This window comes from Aspergillus puulaauensis, chromosome 2 (genome assembly GCF_016861865.1).
Source record: "Aspergillus puulaauensis MK2 DNA, chromosome 2, nearly complete sequence".
Classification (NCBI taxonomy): domain Eukaryota; kingdom Fungi; phylum Ascomycota; class Eurotiomycetes; order Eurotiales; family Aspergillaceae; genus Aspergillus; species Aspergillus puulaauensis.
The window spans coordinates 4,787,545-4,804,209 of NC_054858.1; the positions used below are offsets into that span (position 1 = coordinate 4,787,545).

At 51.7% G+C, this 16,665-nt stretch overlaps 9 protein-coding genes across 9 annotated transcripts; 4 read left to right on the top strand and 5 right to left on the bottom strand.

The window, feature by feature from the left end:
- Positions 1-256: 256 nt before the first annotated feature.
- On the top strand, positions 257-635 carry APUU_21922S (DUF2406 domain-containing protein; the record flags this gene model as incomplete). Its single annotated transcript, XM_041700728.1, has 3 exons — positions 257-347; positions 405-473; positions 526-635. 3 exons carry the CDS (start codon positions 257-259, stop codon positions 633-635), a joined length of 270 nt encoding a protein of 89 aa, XP_041553684.1.
- Positions 636-1,086: 451 nt separating this feature from the next.
- GAS1_1 (glycoside hydrolase family 72 protein) lies at positions 1,087-2,856 on the top strand (the record flags this gene model as incomplete). Its single annotated transcript, XM_041700729.1, has 5 exons — positions 1,087-1,170; positions 1,217-1,254; positions 1,311-1,336; positions 1,390-2,157; positions 2,207-2,856. 5 exons carry the CDS (start codon positions 1,087-1,089, stop codon positions 2,854-2,856), a joined length of 1,566 nt encoding a protein of 521 aa, XP_041553685.1.
- Positions 2,857-3,054: 198 nt separating this feature from the next.
- On the bottom strand, positions 3,055-4,435 carry APUU_21924A (FAD-dependent oxidoreductase; the record flags this gene model as incomplete). The annotated part of the gene is made up of 3 exons (XM_041700731.1): positions 3,055-3,287; positions 3,369-4,311; positions 4,364-4,435. 3 exons carry the CDS (start codon positions 4,433-4,435, stop codon positions 3,055-3,057), a joined length of 1,248 nt encoding a protein of 415 aa, XP_041553686.1.
- Positions 4,436-4,684: 249 nt separating this feature from the next.
- Positions 4,685-6,378, bottom strand: APUU_21925A (uncharacterized protein; the record flags this gene model as incomplete). The annotated part of the gene is made up of 2 exons (XM_041700732.1): positions 4,685-6,135; positions 6,183-6,378. 2 exons carry the CDS (start codon positions 6,376-6,378, stop codon positions 4,685-4,687), a joined length of 1,647 nt encoding a protein of 548 aa, XP_041553687.1.
- A 540-nt stretch (positions 6,379-6,918) lies between these two features.
- APUU_21926S (uncharacterized protein) lies at positions 6,919-7,328 on the top strand (the record flags this gene model as incomplete). The annotated part of the gene is made up of 2 exons (XM_041700733.1): positions 6,919-6,985; positions 7,036-7,328. The coding sequence occupies 2 exons, from the start codon at positions 6,919-6,921 to the stop codon at positions 7,326-7,328; spliced, it is 360 nt and encodes a 119-aa protein (XP_041553688.1).
- Positions 7,329-8,669: 1,341 nt separating this feature from the next.
- APUU_21927S (uncharacterized protein) lies at positions 8,670-10,348 on the top strand (the record flags this gene model as incomplete). Its single annotated transcript, XM_041700734.1, has 6 exons — positions 8,670-8,812; positions 8,856-8,943; positions 8,987-9,207; positions 9,253-9,437; positions 9,485-9,869; positions 9,919-10,348. The coding sequence occupies 6 exons, from the start codon at positions 8,670-8,672 to the stop codon at positions 10,346-10,348; spliced, it is 1,452 nt and encodes a 483-aa protein (XP_041553689.1).
- Positions 10,349-11,473: 1,125 nt separating this feature from the next.
- Positions 11,474-11,929, bottom strand: APUU_21928A (uncharacterized protein; the record flags this gene model as incomplete). Its single annotated transcript, XM_041700735.1, has 2 exons — positions 11,474-11,727; positions 11,773-11,929. 2 exons carry the CDS (start codon positions 11,927-11,929, stop codon positions 11,474-11,476), a joined length of 411 nt encoding a protein of 136 aa, XP_041553690.1.
- Positions 11,930-12,308: 379 nt separating this feature from the next.
- APUU_21929A (uncharacterized protein) lies at positions 12,309-14,342 on the bottom strand (the record flags this gene model as incomplete). The annotated part of the gene is made up of 5 exons (XM_041700736.1): positions 12,309-13,203; positions 13,256-13,341; positions 13,387-13,669; positions 13,728-13,835; positions 13,933-14,342. The coding sequence occupies 5 exons, from the start codon at positions 14,340-14,342 to the stop codon at positions 12,309-12,311; spliced, it is 1,782 nt and encodes a 593-aa protein (XP_041553691.1).
- A 410-nt stretch (positions 14,343-14,752) lies between these two features.
- APUU_21930A (inorganic phosphate transporter) lies at positions 14,753-16,477 on the bottom strand (the record flags this gene model as incomplete). The annotated part of the gene is made up of 1 exon (XM_041700737.1): positions 14,753-16,477. One exon carries the CDS (start codon positions 16,475-16,477, stop codon positions 14,753-14,755), a length of 1,725 nt encoding a protein of 574 aa, XP_041553692.1.
- Positions 16,478-16,665: the final 188 nt, after the last annotated feature.

A 16,665-nucleotide genomic window follows, 5' to 3' on the forward strand; every position in this document is an offset into this window, starting at 1 on the left:
CTTGTCGCTGCATTAGTCGAAGCTTGGCGCTCGCCGGCCGAGTCGAACCAACGGACGCTGCTCGTGCCTGTTCCGGCCACGTCAGTCGCATGGATCGTCCCCGATGCAGACGGCCTGCCATGTCGCGATCAGAAGGTGGTCTTGGACCTGGGACTTATATCCTGCTGGCTTATGCTCGTTGTGATGGCCGTCCAGATTTCAGACAAGAGACACCAGAGAAGCCACCTGCTGTGACAGACTACAGTCCACCGACAAAATGCCGCCTTCTCTAGCGTCGTCTGGGTCCAGCCAGAGCGACACCACTAAGATTTCCCAGAACTCGATTTCCGGAAAGTCCGACGAGCTCGGTACGTCCCCTGGGTGGTCTCTGAAACAGTGGAATAACTCCTAACCGCGTACCTTAGTTCCCGGTGAAGTCCCGTCCATGCCGCTCAGCGGTATACAACACGTCGACCGACAAGGCAAGGTGATCAGTATGTGCTCCCCTCCGCAAAGTCCTTGACTTTTGCTGACGGACTGGATAAGGCGACCCAGACCGGTCGAACCCAACTCGTCCCCGACTGGAGCGCCCCCTGGACACCATCCGTGGCTTCGAGGCGGCGATTAATGCACGACGACCCCAGCGTCTTGCATGAATTCTGAAATGAATTATAATTGATGGGTTTGAATTTGGTGAAAAGCTGTGGAGCCGTCTTAAACTCCGATTTACCTACATGCTATTTATTGTTCGGTTCCACTAGACTGTCCTTTCCCTCCGGTTCTGTTTTCTGTTTGGCTCGTTATGTCGCTCGGTTTTACGGATGGTTTAGTTTAGAATACCTTAGGCTTAGTCCTAGTCTTAGTCCCAGATTCCAGTGCAGTCCACTCCAGTTCTAATGCCTCTCTTTACATGATATGATCCAGAAATAGAGTCCTCGGAGATTGTTGCGCTGGCCCACTCGGGTTTAACTGCCCTTGTGGCATGGGGTCGGGACGCGTCAGCGGCGCCTTATATTATACATTATATATGTATCTACTCGTGGCCTGCCTGGCGTTGTTAAAGAAATGCTTAATTAAATGGTCTGAAGACTGCCGTTCGTTACCAATATGAAAATGAAGCTCGCGCTCGCTGCTGCCGCGGCCGCCCTTGTTGGCCAGGCTGTGGCAGATGTCGACCCTATTGTTATCAAGGTACCAATATTGAATAGTGTATGAAGGTCTATGCTGATCTATACAGGGCTCCAAATTCTTTTACTCCAGCAACAACACCCAATTGTATGTCCATCAACTCATCCGAACACCCGGATCACCACTAACATGGTATATACCAGCTACATCCGCGGTGTCGCATACCAACGTACGCCCACAATAAACCCAAACCAACTCGATATCCAGCACTGACCCTAGCAGAGGACTACTCCACAAACAGCACCTCATCCACCTCCGACACAGACTACAAAGACCCCTTGTCCGACTCAACCGCCTGCAAGCGCGACGTGCCCATCCTGCAGGACCTCAACACCAACACCATCCGCGTCTACGCCATCGACCCCACGGCCGACCACAAGGAGTGCATGTCACTGCTGGCCGACGCAGGGATCTACGTTATCGCCGATCTCTCGGACCCATCGGATAGTATCAACCGCAATGATCCGCGCTGGGAAACGGCGCTTTATACCCGGTACACGAGCGTCGTTGATGAGATGGCTGGGTATGCTAATACGCTTGGGTTCTTTGCGGGCAATGAAGTGTCGAATACGGTTGCGACGACGGACGCGAGTGCCTTTGTGAAAGCTGCGGTGCGTGACATGAAGGCTTATATCAAGAGTAAGAACTACCGCTCTGGTCTGGGTGTGGGGTATGCCACGAACGACGATAAGAGTATCCGCGAGGCGATGGCGGATTACTTTAACTGTGGCGATGAGGAGGATGGGATTGATTTCTGGGGGTATAATATCTATTCCTGGTGTGGGGATAGTAGTTACAGTGCGAGTGGGTATGAGGACCGCACGGAGGAATTTAAGGACTACTCGGTTCCTGTCTTCTTTGCTGAGTATGGATGCAACGAGGTTACGCCGAGGAAGTTCACCGAGATTGATGCGTTGTTTGGGAGCCAGATGAATGATGTTTGGTCCGGGGGTATTGTCTATATGTACTTCCAGGAGGCGAATGATTATGGTACCCCTGTCTCTCTGAACCATGTATTATGGATAAGCTAACGAGTTAGGTCTCGTCTCCGTCGTCGACAGCACCAGCGTCTCCAAGCTCGCCGACTACAGCTACTACTCCAGCCAAATCAACGCCGTCTCAGCAACCGGCACAAACAAAGCCTCATACACCCCAACCAACACAGCCCTACAGTCCTGCCCCCCTGTGAGCTCCGGAACCTGGCTCGCAACCGCCTCGCCTCTCCCCCCAAGCCCAAACACAGACCTGTGCAGCTGCATGGACGCCGCAAACGCCTGCGTCGTCGACTCCTCCGTCAAGTCCGCCGACTACGCGGACCTCTTCTCCGTCGTCTGCGGGATGACCGAGTGCACCGGTGTCTCTGCGAACGGCACCACGGGCTCCTATGGCGCGTACGGCGTGTGCCAGCCTAAGCAGCAGCTTAACTGGGCGCTGAACAAGTACTACAGCGAGCAGGGCGCTGCGTCGGCTTGTGACTTTAGTGGTTCGGCGAGTACGACTTCTACTAATAACCCGACGGGCACCTGTAGTTCGATGATGAGCCAGGCTGGCACTGCGGGTACGGGCACTGTTACTGCTACTGGGTCTGGCTCTGGCTCTGCGGCCAGTGAGACTGGAAGCTCTGGGGCTGGTCGTCTCCAGGTTGGCGGTGCTGGTGTTGCTGTTGCTGTCCTAGGTGTTCTGCTTTAGGCTGGAAGCTCCCTATTTTATTACTTCAACTTGTCGCTGATGCTGATAAGAATGTTCAATTGGCATTTCGACGTTCATTCCTTGGTTATATATTTCCTGTGTCTCCTTACCTTCTTATTCATTCTCCTTTATTCATTGTATACTTATTCACCAGTGTTGTAGATAGAGAGATAGTTATATACGGCAGTATAGCTATAGCTAGTCAAGCTGCCTCTTCTTCAAAATAGCAGAGTTCTCATTAAGCGATTCCCAATCATGGGCATCTAGACAGGCCTGTCGACTCAGCAGCACAGCGGCCTGTCCTCGCTTCCGCATCTCAGCTTCGTACTCATCTATTGCATCTTTGGAGTTTCCGCCAGCATGGATCTTCTCGATAGCTTCAACAAGATGCACTGCATCGAGAATACCGTGGTTGCACGCCTCTCCGCGGTCTACACCGGTCAGCCTATGTTCACACCAAACAAGTCCTAAAAGGCAAAAAGGGGGAGATAGATAGAGAGAGAGAGGCATACACATAGTCATCGCATGTGCCGCATCCCCAGCAAGGGTAACCTTTCCTCCCCTGTTATCCCAGACCGAAGCCTCACATTCCCAATCCGCCAGGGTAACCTCCACGACCTCCGTATCCTCCGGTATACGCTGGACAGTATCATAAAGGAAAGGGACAAACCCTTCAGCCCGGCGCTTCATATTCGCCAGCCTGTCCGCATTCGACGCCGGAACTTCATCGGCGGGGGAATGAACCATCCACGAGAGGCCGATCTGGACTTTGTATTTCCCCCCGTTGTCCTCGGTCGGCGGTTCAAGCATGGAAAACCACAGAAACACACCCGTTTCAGGATGACAGCCCTTGAAGAGCAGGGGGTCCATCGCGCGCAGCGGCGCAATCTCCTCGGCTGTCATGGGTGCAATCACGCCCGTGAATCGCGCGGGGAGACGAGTATTCTTGTATGTCGTCGGACAGAGGAACTGCCGGATTGTGGAGCGTGCGCCCTCGGTGCCGATTATGAGTTTGCCGGGGGCGCTTTCTTCCTTTATACCTGATTTTCCATCCGCAGTGGTATCGGGCTTGCTGCGTCTGCTATAGATAAGGCGTGCTTCTGCTCCTGCTGCCTCGTCTGCAACGTGGACGTCTTCAACCCTAACACCCCACTCGACGTTCTCCTCGATCCCTAATAGAAGCGCCCTGCGCAGTTTCTCGCGATTCACCCTCCACCGTTTATTCGGCGGGATGCGCCATTTCACGTCGCCTGTGCTGAGGTCGAGGAAGAGGAAATTGCCCGTGTCGTTCTTTGCTACCTCCGGGTCAACCTGGCCGTCTTCGATTGCGTTTAGGGTTTCCGCGGGGAGGAGGTCGGGCAGGTATTGCAGGGCCCAGTGCAGAGTTATGGCCCAGCCTTGAGGACGGCTTGCGAGGGAGGGGTCGCGTTCGTAGATCTTGAATGGGATGTTTCGCTGAGGGGGGTTGGTTAGTTGGTTGGATGGAACTGGATGGACTGGGGTGGACCTTTTTGAGGGCTTGGCCGAGTACGAGGCCTATTATGCCTGCACCGACAATGAGGATAGGGTCGTTTGACATTTTGAGGCTGTCGAGAAGCGAGGACAGTTGGGTTTAGAATGAGTGAGACCGGGGCTGTGCATGGAGGGGCAGAGTACACGGAGACACGGACACAGTGCAGGGATCACATAACGATGAGCACTATGAACTTAAAACTGAACCAGCAGTGTATTATAAAGCCAACAACGATCCTTGTCAATTAATAATACCTATACCAAATTGTACCTACTAGTAACGAACGATAAACACTAACTACAGTACACCACCAAATCAAAGCCACAGATCGCCACATCCTGGGCATTTAGGTTTCTTGCCATCGCGTCCCTGAACTTTCATATAACGCTCAGTACATTGCCTGTGCCAAGTGCTTGAACACTTTACACAGCTGGAGATCACCGGGTCATCATGGCCATATCTGTGGCGCCGCGACCAGAATATCGGGCCTCGCCCTCCCACCTCAGCCAACGTAGTCTGGTCGTCTTTTTCTGGCCCATCATCCTGCTCCCAGCGCGAATAGTGCAGTTCGTCTAGGGGACGTGCGCATAACGAACAGCTCCCTAGGCTTACAGTGCCCCTGACGCTTAGATTGCTTGTTGGACTGGGAGGGACAGTATGTTTCTCAGCCTCGAGATCCGGAGTTGGAGACAAAGGATGAGCAAAAGTCCCTTGTGGTAAATACGCCTTCTTGCGTCCTGAGTCGTCCGACACTGTGGCCCCCGTCGGCGATGACGATGGCGGTTTCACTGCCGGAGCGTCAAAAAACTCGTCCTGGTTCGAAGACGAGGATACTTTTGTCGGCGCTGGGGGCTTTGGCGGATTTACCTTGCCTGGCAAAAAAGCACTCTCCCACGGTGGTGGGTTGGACTGGTCAGGGATAGATAGAGGCAGACCCTCATGGTAGCCTTCTGGCAAGCCATTGAACACACCATTTGGCACACTGTCTACCGCAGGCTCCCGTATATTCTTCGGTGGTCTCTCTGGTAGGGCCTTTGGAGCATACAGGTCAGATAGCGGTCTCCTCCCCTCCAACAAGTCCCTTAAATGACGAACAGCTTCGTGATTGACGAACGGGTTTGCTTCGGCTGCAGGCAGAGGCTCTGTAAAGTCACATGGCGCTCGTACCCTAAACCCAAGACGAGTCGATATACTTTCGCTGAGTATATCCGGCACTGGATCGTGGTCTAGTAAAGACGCCGGAGGGCTGACTTTGTTTGTCGATTCGGACGCGCGGGCTTTTCCTTTATTCGTTGGTCGCTGTTTCTTCTTCTTTCTGGAACCGCCACGCCCACGAGCTCCACTTGGCCCTGGTTCCGCTTGACGAGAGGCTATGGAGACCGGAGAAGTGGGAGGCGACGACCCCTGTGGCTGGGTTTTGTGACTGAAGTCAGAACCACTGGAAATGGCGGAGGCTTTGGCCGGTGAGGTACTGCCACTATTGGGAAGCAATCCAGTCTTGCGAACAGGGGATCCTTCGGGAGTGCGTGCTGGAGTTCTCCATGGACTGCTTGTCTGGGGCTGATGTGTCCTGTCAGGAACATCGCTGGTGATGCCAGGATTCGGTGTGTTGTGTTTCTCCACCCCTTGGGCTATATTGACAACAGAAGATTTAACAAGACCCATTTTTTCATCGTACACTAGGGCTAGTTTCGTGCCTAGGGGCTGACGCCGAGGGGATAGCCCTAGACGACTAAGCGGCACCGGAACATAGACCATGGTGTCGTCTAGATACAAATTAGTCTATGCATATAGTGAGACTCGGTGAAGTTACCATCAGGGCTAAGATCAGCACCAGGAGGGTCGGACGCAGAGTCGACAGCAGAGGATATATTTGGGACGTCTTCACAGGCGGTTTCAGGCACGACTTCGGCGGCAGGTTCGGGGTCAGCTTTGCTGTCGGTTGCTGAATTATTGTCAAGTTCGCCGAAACGGTCGTTGTTCGAGCGGAGCTGGCGAATGACCTGCATGCAATCTTCATAATTTTGAGGGTTATAATGAAGACTGGGTTTCCACCCCCGATTTCTTGAAGAGCTGGTGAACGTCTGCGGGCTCTCCTTGCATAACACTCAACATGGTGGTAAGATGGCAGAGGAAAATATGTGGCTTGGAGTATCGGGGCGAAATTAACGATCGAAAATATGATTAAAGAGCGTAGTGAAGAAGCTGGGTAGCTGAATAATGGAGTAATTGGTACGATTGTTGTGAGAGGGAGAGATGTGTTGATGTATTGATATATGGGAATAACTCGACGCGGAAGGAGCGACCGACACCGATGCAGGAGCCCCATTATTCACACTGTCTCGCCGATAAGTATACTTGTCTCAGTTGTTCTTTGACTTCTTTGACTGCTGTATTTCCGTAGTTGTCGAAAGTGAAGCTATCCAGAGTGTCCCGATATTAATAAGACATGACACTAGCCCGATGTAGTTAGAGTCGCGAGTTGAGTCCAGCTGGCGCGTCTCCCTGTCTGTTTGGGCTTCCACTGTCTTGAATCATCTCCCATCACAATGAGACCCAAACTCCCATCCCGAACCATCTGCATACTCACTGTAATATTCCTAATATCCATCTATGGTATTCTCGCTCCCCCCCGAACCAGTAACACCGCTAACCCGCCCGGGCAGCTCTGATGAACGCGCGGCCAAAGCCCGACCCCATCATGTCGGGAGACGAGGTCGGGGAGTGCCTGAACTGCGTGCACTATCTCGCGCGAGTCGATGACAGGGTCCAGAAGTTCAACAATTCCCAGGGTAATCCGCAGTTGTTCCAATATGCGCTGCAGGTGTCCTGTCGCGGCCCGATGTATCGCACCGGACACTGCGTGAAGTTCATGCGGGAGTTTCGCAAGGATGTCGCTCGTTATATGCACGCCGAGGACCCGTATGAAGCATGTGTTTCCATTGCGTCGTGTCGGTGATGGTGATGAGTGTTCTATGTCTTTATCCCTTTTGCTGGCAAAGGGTTGATCATGTCTTGGCGTCCTTAATGATACCATTCGCCTGTTTCTTATCTTTACTCTTCCCGATCCCTGTATATACTACTCCTGACTATATATTGATACTTGTATAGTGGCCTTGGCAGTTGGGTTCGCTTCCAGAGGTCATGGCTGGCTCCAACCAACATCGCGAAAACGTCCAAGAAATGCGGATAAAATTGTAGACCCTGGCTGAGAAGTGATTAAAGGGAAAACCTACATCTTCAGCTCGAATCAGTCCCATACATATGCGCAGTTCTCGGCCGTGGTTGCGCACTTGTCGGCCGTGGTTGATACTCTCGGCCGCGCTATGGAACACAGAGAGCACGAACCCCAGAAATTGCAGATCTGCCAAGGATGTCACCATCTCGCCAAGGGACAATTAAACAAGGGACAATTAGAATGAGGGGTTCGATTAGAAGATGGCGGTGGGGAGAGGCTCTTGTGCGATTTACAACTTGGTTCGTCCACTCCATGGTTATCCCGCCTAGTAACTTCCCCCACTAAATCAAATCTCGTCACCCAGATCAACAAACATACAAATCCCAGGAAATAATACAATGGAAACCAAACCCGCCACTTTCGCTAGCCGCCACCCAATCCAGATATGCCAGCTCGGCGCCAAGGACATACAAATCCCTCCGTCCGGGGTCCCCGCTGGAGCAAAGGAAGGAATTCGGGGGAATACCCGTTTTCGCACACTCAATGCCTTGGAACCAAGCCACAGCTGATCGGTGATAAGGTACTTACACCATAATCCTACCGTCCTCGTCATCCCCACGGCAGGTGAGATTGCCGAGCCAGACGCCAAGGGTATCTAGAACGGCCGGGCCGGCGTCAATTGGCTAGGAGCGGCACAGCAGAGTTCAGCCAGGCTGTTTTGGGCTCTTGGATCCGGGGCGCCGTGCCAGGCTGGTAGAATGTTTGAGCTTGGCGGACTTGGGTTTGGAAGAAATGGCAGTGGTGATTTGTTGGGATTGGGGATTGGGGATGAGGCCTTTCATTTTCCATTGATTGTGGTGAACAGGGTGCTTTTCCTGCTCCTTCCCTTGAGCCTAATCTTAAGTATAACCACTCAGAGCGCGCCAAGGGGCTGGACGGCTGGATTGATGACAGATCTCTGGCTTTAATAGGTGCAGCTGGGGTAGATCCACCGTATGGCCTTTGGGTACGGAGTTGATATTGCGGAGGCGGGGAAGCAGACCGTTGAGCTTATAAGAGTGGAATCCCATCATCTAGCTGTCTCATATCCACTTGATTACTTTTGTCAAAAAGTGAAACAAAATGGAGGACAAGAAAGTGGTTCTCGACAGCGGAAGCAGCGAAGAGCTCGAAAGGGGATCCAATTCCTACGACCCAGCTGCCACGAAGAAGTTGATTCGCAAGATCGATCTGGTCTTGATTCCATGGCTGGCATTTCTCTACTTGTACGCCCTTCTCTCCTTTTTAATACATTGACTGACTTTCCAGACTGAGCTTCCTGGACCGCACCAACATCGGAAACGCACGTCTTGCTGGACTGGAAGATGACCTGGGAATGTCAGGTCTCGACTACAATGTATGAACACCAAATAAATACGCGTTCTGTACTGATAGAATAGGTCGCCCTTGCTATATTCTTCCCCTTTTACGTCGCAGCCGAGATCCCCTCGAACATCATGATGAAGCGCTCTCGACCGGCCCTCTGGATCCCTACAATTATGCTGGCATGGGGAATTGTATGCTCTCTCATGGGCTTGGTGCATAACTATGCCGGTCTACTAGCTGCTCGAGCGGCATTGGGTATCGCTGAGGGTGGTCTCTTCCCTGGGGTAACCTTCTAGTATGTATCCCCCATCCTGTTAGGGAAAGTTACTAATAATGACAGCATAACGATGTGGTACAGACGCCATGAATGCGGTCTTCGAATGGCGATATTCTTCTCCGCTGCCACAGCAGCTGGTGCATTCGGTGGCCTCCTTGCACGAGGTATCGGCGAGATGGACGGCATAGGTGGTAAGGGGGGCTGGGCCTGGATCTTCATTATAGAAGGTCTCGTTACGTTTATCGTTGGTATGTTACAATCTATACACTTCACTGAACCATACTCACTGCATTAGCTATCGTCGCCTTCTTCATAATGAACGACTACCCCGACACAGCGAAATTCCTGACAGCGTCCGAGAAAGCCGAAGTCGCACGTCGACTGGAAGAAGACCGCAGCTCGCTCGCAGATGAATACGACATGAAGTATTTCTGGCATGCTGTGAAGGACTGGAAGATCTGGGTGCATATGTTTATCACCGTGGGGGTCTACACACCACTCTACTCTTTCTCGCTCTTCCTTCCCACTATCGTCTCCTCGCTGGGATATGAGAATGAGAAGGCCCAGCTCATGACGGTCCCTCCGTACGTGGTCGCCTGCGTTTTCTGTATCGGTGGAGGATTCCTTGCAGATCGCCAGGGCTCGCGTGGGCTGTCGATGATTTTCTTCAATGTTGTTGCGTATGTCCCCCTCCTAGGCAACATTAACGAATAACTACTGACTTAGCAGGATAATCGGCTTCATAATGCTAATATCCTCCTCAAATAACGGCGTCAAATACGCAGGAACCTTCTTCGCCGCCACCGGAATCTACCCAAACGTCCCACAAGGCGTCGCCTGGAATGGGAACAACATCGGGGGCTCATTCAAGCGCAGTGTCGGCATCGCCATGCACGTTGGCTGCGGTAATCTCGGTGGTGTACTGTCCAGTTTCATCTACCGCTCCCAGGATAAACCGCATTATCGGGTTGGGCACGGCACGCTGATTGGATGTTTGACGATGAGTACGATACTGTGCACGATTATGACTGTGTATCTGCGGAGGGAGAATGCGAGGAGGGATCGGGAGTATAAACGACCTGAGGAGTACTCGGAGGCTGAGAGGTTGGCCGAGAGGGAGAGGGGGGATTATGCGACTTTCTTCCGGTATACAATTTGATTGATAGTGGAGGATAGTATGTGAATGCAGTGAATTTAGTCGGTATACAAGAGTAGAATAGTGAATACTCACCTTCTGATATTCACTTGTTACTGTTTAAATAATGAGCACCCAGAAGTCTTTCAGTATTCCTTTATTCAAATGTACAGTTGTTCTTATTCCTCTACAAATTACTACTTGTCTCGATATTTATCTTCTTATCAGAATCCACCAGCACGATATGAACCAACCCACCAATACTGATTACAATGAAACGAACATTCGACCCACCAATTCTGTTGCCGGTCGACTTCCTGCAGAAATCCTGCGTATTATCCTCTGTCAACTGGTAGGATGTGACCCTTCAACAAACCCGAATTTCTTCGACAATGTCCCCCATCAGCTATGCCGTGTACTAGTTTCTCACGAGAAAACATCCACTGGGTCCGGATGGCACTTAGCGACGCAGGGATAGGCGGTTTAAAACATTTACCGGAGGAGACTCTTTTGCTGGTCGATAAATGACCCTTTATCTTGTGCATGCCGCCGCCCCTGAAAGGCTCTCAAGAGCACCTCTACAAGATATATAGGAGAGTACTAACGGCACTGATCGCAGCACATTGTCCAAACCTACCCCGTCTTCATTTACAATTCAGCTGGGTTAACCCTTTTACTGAATGCATTCTCCACCATGCAACGGCGAGCTATGACCCTGCCGGAACCAGCGTCCCCCATCGGCTTGCATTCCAGAACTTAGATACCCTTACGCTCGGCGAAACACACATCAGGAAAGGGATCGATAATCACTATCAGCGTCTCCCGAAGCTGAAGGAACTGGTTATTTTACACGGGGTAGCCACATCAAGTCTCCAGCCCGGACCCTCCAACATCGCCGCCGAAGCAGAGAGACCTCCCAGTGCTATAAAAAGCGTCACTTTAGGATTTACGGAAGTCGAAACGAGACCGTTTGGAAGTTATCTACGTCGCATGCCGAATTTGAAACAGCTGACGGTGAACCTCAACTCCGCCAATAAAATACTATATCGGCGTTCTGACCCGGAAGATTATAGCGGGTTCTGGAAGGTGCTTCAAACATTCCAGAGCCAGCTTGAGTTTCTGGATGTATTTGAGAACCGTAGGAAGGGTCTAGGGTTCTGTGCTTCTTTGGCGGAGTTCTGGAGACTGCGTTGTCTTGCTGTGCCAGTTCGTTTGATTACCGGCGGTCCATGCAATCACGGATAATATACGAAGATTCAGAACCATCTGCCTCCGAATATCGAGTCGCTGGGACTCTATGAACAAGTGTTTAGTCTGTACGGTGGCAATAATTGGTTCGCACATGAGCTCAGAGGCATTGGGACATGGGCCAGGGAGCCAGGACGAAAGATCCGGGCCATTTACTGCGAATGGTACAATTTCGGTGAAGAGGCACTCAGGACACTTACGGGTCTGGAGAATCGAGAAGACATAGCAGTTCATGACCTTGAACATCGTGCTTTCTTTCGCGGAGGAGAAGAGACGGTTGCTGCGCATTTGCCGAGATTTCCGAATGATCTTATGCAAGTTGTGCAGGCTGAGTTTCTCAATCACCGGGAACGGCATTTTATCCCGAGGGGAATGGTTGTGCATGACCAGGCTGGGCTTTTGTGAATTTGCTTGATATTCCTGGATGTTGGTTGTTGTTACTTATAGCCGGACGTAATTGGTGCAATCAATCTCCAGATTCCTACCAGGAAGTGCCTCAGGCAGTATTACATGAATAGCACAAAGGGTCTTCACATCGTATGGTATAATTATGAGTATGACCTTTCTTCTAGTGTAGTTAGCTACTCGCTTGGGGTTGGTTTATTGATATACCAAGTCGCAAGTCTAGTATCATTGATGGAATGGTAGTATAAAGGGTATAATAAGGGTATAATATGTTAAGCAATGTTCCATGCCCACGCTATGCAATATCACAGTTTATATAATACAATAAATGTCAGTCAACCCACGTCCCAGGCATAACTTCTTCCTCCCTCTCGATCATCTCCCAAAATTCTCCCACCAGCTCATCAATTGGGTTGATTACCCAGATCGTCCAGTCCTCGGGCTCAGGACCATAAGTAAGCTTCCAAAAACTAAATAAAAAGAAATCTTCTTCTTTATATCCGATGCCAGTTGACCAGTATCTAAGGGGCCCGACATATATCCGATACGATAACCAAAATCCCTCGACGAAAGCGCTCTCTTTTGCACCGTACACCTCCAAGTCAACACCGGCGGATTTCAGCTCAAATGCCCATATGCGAAGAGCAGGATTGAAGTCGTACCGAGCTCGTCGGATTGCTTTCCAATTCCAAACGAAGTACTTATAAAATGAGTCGAGCGGGGTTAGCACGTAATCATCGATGGCTGCCATTTTATTTGGATCGGCGGATGCAGCGATGGCATCTCGAAGTAATGGCCGCCATTTATGTGTGGCATCCTTTCTCTCACTCGACATGTCTGATCCCATACATTCGGCCAACTTGTGGAGAAGAGTACGACCAAACTCATCTTCCAAGCGATATGAATTGGGTTCGATGGACCCCCCCATGGAGATTTCCACTGTAGAGGGAGTGGCACAAAAGCTATTAAGAGCCATTGTCCGATTGAAGCGTGTCTGGAGGGGGAGGCTGGCATAGTCTGCGAAGGTATACTGCTGCATAATGACAAGGACCTCAGGGGGCCCTCGGAATCCATGGAACCAATATTCGTGGTATTGAATTCCGAGGTCCTCCACTGGGTCCACTGAGTCGACTGAAGCGTTCATCAAAAGTCGGTATAATTCAATTGCCAGGGGAATTCTCTCGATCAAATCAGGTGCGCGGTGGTTTAAATTGTTTATGGGGCGACTGGCCATCGGTGAGCAGCAGAGAAGCATCATTCTTCAATGGGAAGACATACTGGTTATAACTATTCACATGGTCTGGATCTGCTCCATTTTCAAGAAGGAACTGGCATGTTTTAAGATGGTGGCGAAAAGCAGCACGCTGTGTCCAGTTAGCAAGAAATCAAGCCAAATCTCGTAGACCTACATGTAATAGACCCCAGCCGCCGTCGTCGCAATCATAAACCGACGCCAGTCCAGCTGAAAAGAGCCTCTGCATTTCTTCAATATCACCATTCCAGCAGGCATCAAGTATTGGTGCATCATCGGGCACAACGTTGTGTGTTCGGATATTGAAGGTCCAGCCGGCGTAGCAACGCTTTGCCTGTAGAGACCAGATCTTGTCAATCACAAACAGTGGCGTGCGAAACCGTAATTCCCAGCTGTTCTTTTTTATGACCTGTGATTCTGCATTCTTTGATTTATGTCGACTGCCGGGTTATCATGATTAGCATGGACACACCCATGGTATTCGATATTACTTATTACCTGGATATCTGTCTATTCTCAGCCGGCTCTTCGCAGGGATCCGTATCACCTTTTCCCCCATGGAGCTTCTGCGTGCGTATTATTGGCCCTAATTCTCGTAGGGTGATACTATATCCGTAAGGCTTCAACCCAGAAATGGCTTTGTAGCAGGAAATAACAAGAAGCGATGCAAGCGAAGCAAGAAGAAAAAGTGACTTGAACTAACCAGCAGTATGTCCATTGAAGTGACCCTAGCGTATTCCTGATATTCTCCAAGTTCCTTCTCTGGGCGAGAATCTCCTCCTTCTTTATGAACAATTTGATAGCTCCCATCCGACGGCCAGTGGCAGACTGCTGATATTTCTGAATGTTGGATATCAGTGTTTCCAGGTCGGTCTGAAATGTATTCAATCGTCGCTCTATAGAAGGAATATCGGCAACCTGGAGCATATCCGGGGTAGTTGTCTTTAAAACACCCTGAACAAGTTCGATATCGTCGATCAGGCCTTGCAACTCGTGGGGTATTGTCTTGATAAATCTCCGCAGCGACCTGAGCTTTTCGATGCTTTTGATAATCTGTTCCAGCAGGGCGATAACGCTGAACGCACCGGCCGCAACCCCGAATGCCTCAGCCATTATGGCGACTGGTAGCTGGCTTTAGCTAGATTGTCAGGAAGAACACTGGGAAAGAGTGGGGATGGTCGGCGATGTTAAGAATCGATGAAGGCAAGGTTGAAAAACGAGGCTTGGTGCGTGCAGCGCATAGCCTCGCAAGGCTCTGCTTACTGCTTGACACGTCACAAGCCACATCTGGATGAGGGGAAGCAGGATCAACGAATTACTGGTTGAAGTGGCCTGACACCAGCCTTGCAAGGTTTTCTGGTGTAGTGGTCGAGCGTCTCATCAGATAACAGTATCTCTAACTCATCCAACAACGCAGCCTTCAACATCAATATAATTAATTTGGGTATAGTCTAAACAGCATCACACATCCAACCCCCAATACAAAATAAGAACAAAAAGAAAGAAAAAAAAATCCTAATAGTCTAGAAATGCGGCGTGTTCAACGCCATCAAACAAAGCAAGCCGGAGATCAACCCAGCACAAGGCAGGGTCAACACCCAACCAGAAAAGATAAACGCAATCTGGCGCCAATTAATCGACGCAAGATCATAATTCATCAGCGCAGTGCCCACAGCAGCCCCGGTCAAACACTGCGTGGTCGAAACCGGCAATCCCAGCCTCGACGCAAGCAACACCGTAATCGCAGCGCCCAGCTCCGTCGAGAATCCACGCGTCGGCGACATCTGCGTGATCTTGTTACCCAAAGCCCTCATGATATGGAATCCGTAGACCCAGAAGCCACCGCCGAGAAGCAGACCAGCGATGACGAGGAACCAGACAGGGGTACTGGCTTCGGTGTTGACCCGTCCAGTGCGGAAAGTATGGTATGAACCGGCCCAGGGTCCCACGGCGTTGGCGACATCGTTAGATCCGTGGGCGATGGACATCATAATGGCCGAGACAACCTGGCAGTATGTCCACATGTGTTCGATGCGGTCGTCGTAGCGTTTGGCGCGGGCGTGGATGTCGCGGAGGAGTTGGGAGTCGTGGGTGATGACATCGCGGGTGACGCCCTGCAGGAGTCCGAACTTGAGGTATCCCCACCACTTGCGGGGGTTGGCCCAGGAGAGGTCGCGGACGGGGTCGAGGAAACGCTCCTCGGGCTCGATGATGCGTTTCTGAGGCTGGATTTCGGGGCTGGAGGTTACGGAGTCGGGGAGGCGTTCGACGTCGGTGTCATTGGGTTTCTTTTCGTCTGGGTGTGCAGGAGTGGCGTTGTTATTGGCGTTCTTGCCGCCGGCGTGGACGTTGCCGTAGGCGTCTTCGTAGTGGTTTGTCAGGGCCCATTCGCCTTGATGGGGGCGGTAGAGGGGAGGGTTTTCCATCCAGAGGAGGGGTCCGATGGGGAGGTGGTAGAAGCGGATACGGGAGTCCTTCATGACGAGGCGGCGCCAGAAGTAGGGTCTGAAGAAGACGAAGCCGACGAAGAGACAGCCGAAGAAGCAGCCGAGAATAATACCAACAGCCCTGCCGGCACCGAACGATTCGATGTCAGGGGCGGTTGGGGCTTCGATGGTGATGAAGAGGGCAAGGATGCCACCGGTCAGGGCAATGTAGAAGGGGATCAGGCGCATCGCCCACTTGAACGGGTCACTGCGCTCGAGAACGCTGTACTTGAGGGAGCCGAAGATGATGGCCGAGAAACCACAGGCAATGCCGGGGGCGATACCCCAGGAGGCGGCGGTTTGAGAGACACTTCCGTCGGTCCACTCCCAGGTGATATCGGCCTGGGTAGCGAAGCCAACACCGACCAATGCACCGATGATAGACTGGGTCGTGGAAACAGGCCATCCGAGGAAGGTTGCCGCGGTCAGCCAGGCTGCAGAGCCAACCTCGGCACAGCCCATGGCAAGCATGAAGGTGCCGGGGTTGGCGGCATTTTCGAAACGGTCGGGGGTGATGATGCCCGACTTGATGGTGTCGGTGACGCGACTACCCAGGGCCACAGCACCGATAAACTCTGTGATGGCAGCCATGATACCGACGTGCCACATCTTCAGGGTGCGTGCGGCGACCGAGGTGGCGTACGCGTTGGCGACATCGTTGGCACCGTTGCTAGCAGCACTGAACACAAAGGCGATCGACGTGATGGCCAGGATCCAGTCATACTTGGCCGTGAGGTAGCTGAGGTCTTGTCCAGTGTCCATGACAGCAGTTGGCCTTGTAGGACTTCCGATCAACCAGGGGTAGAGAGAATTGAGGAGCTGCAGAGAGGAAAGAAGCAGTCTGCTCGGAGACAGAGTGCGTTAAGTATGAAACCCTGAATCAGCCAAGCGGCGCAGTTCATAACCACCAGATGTTGCATGCCAAGGGTCGCCCGGCCGGATTCATCTCG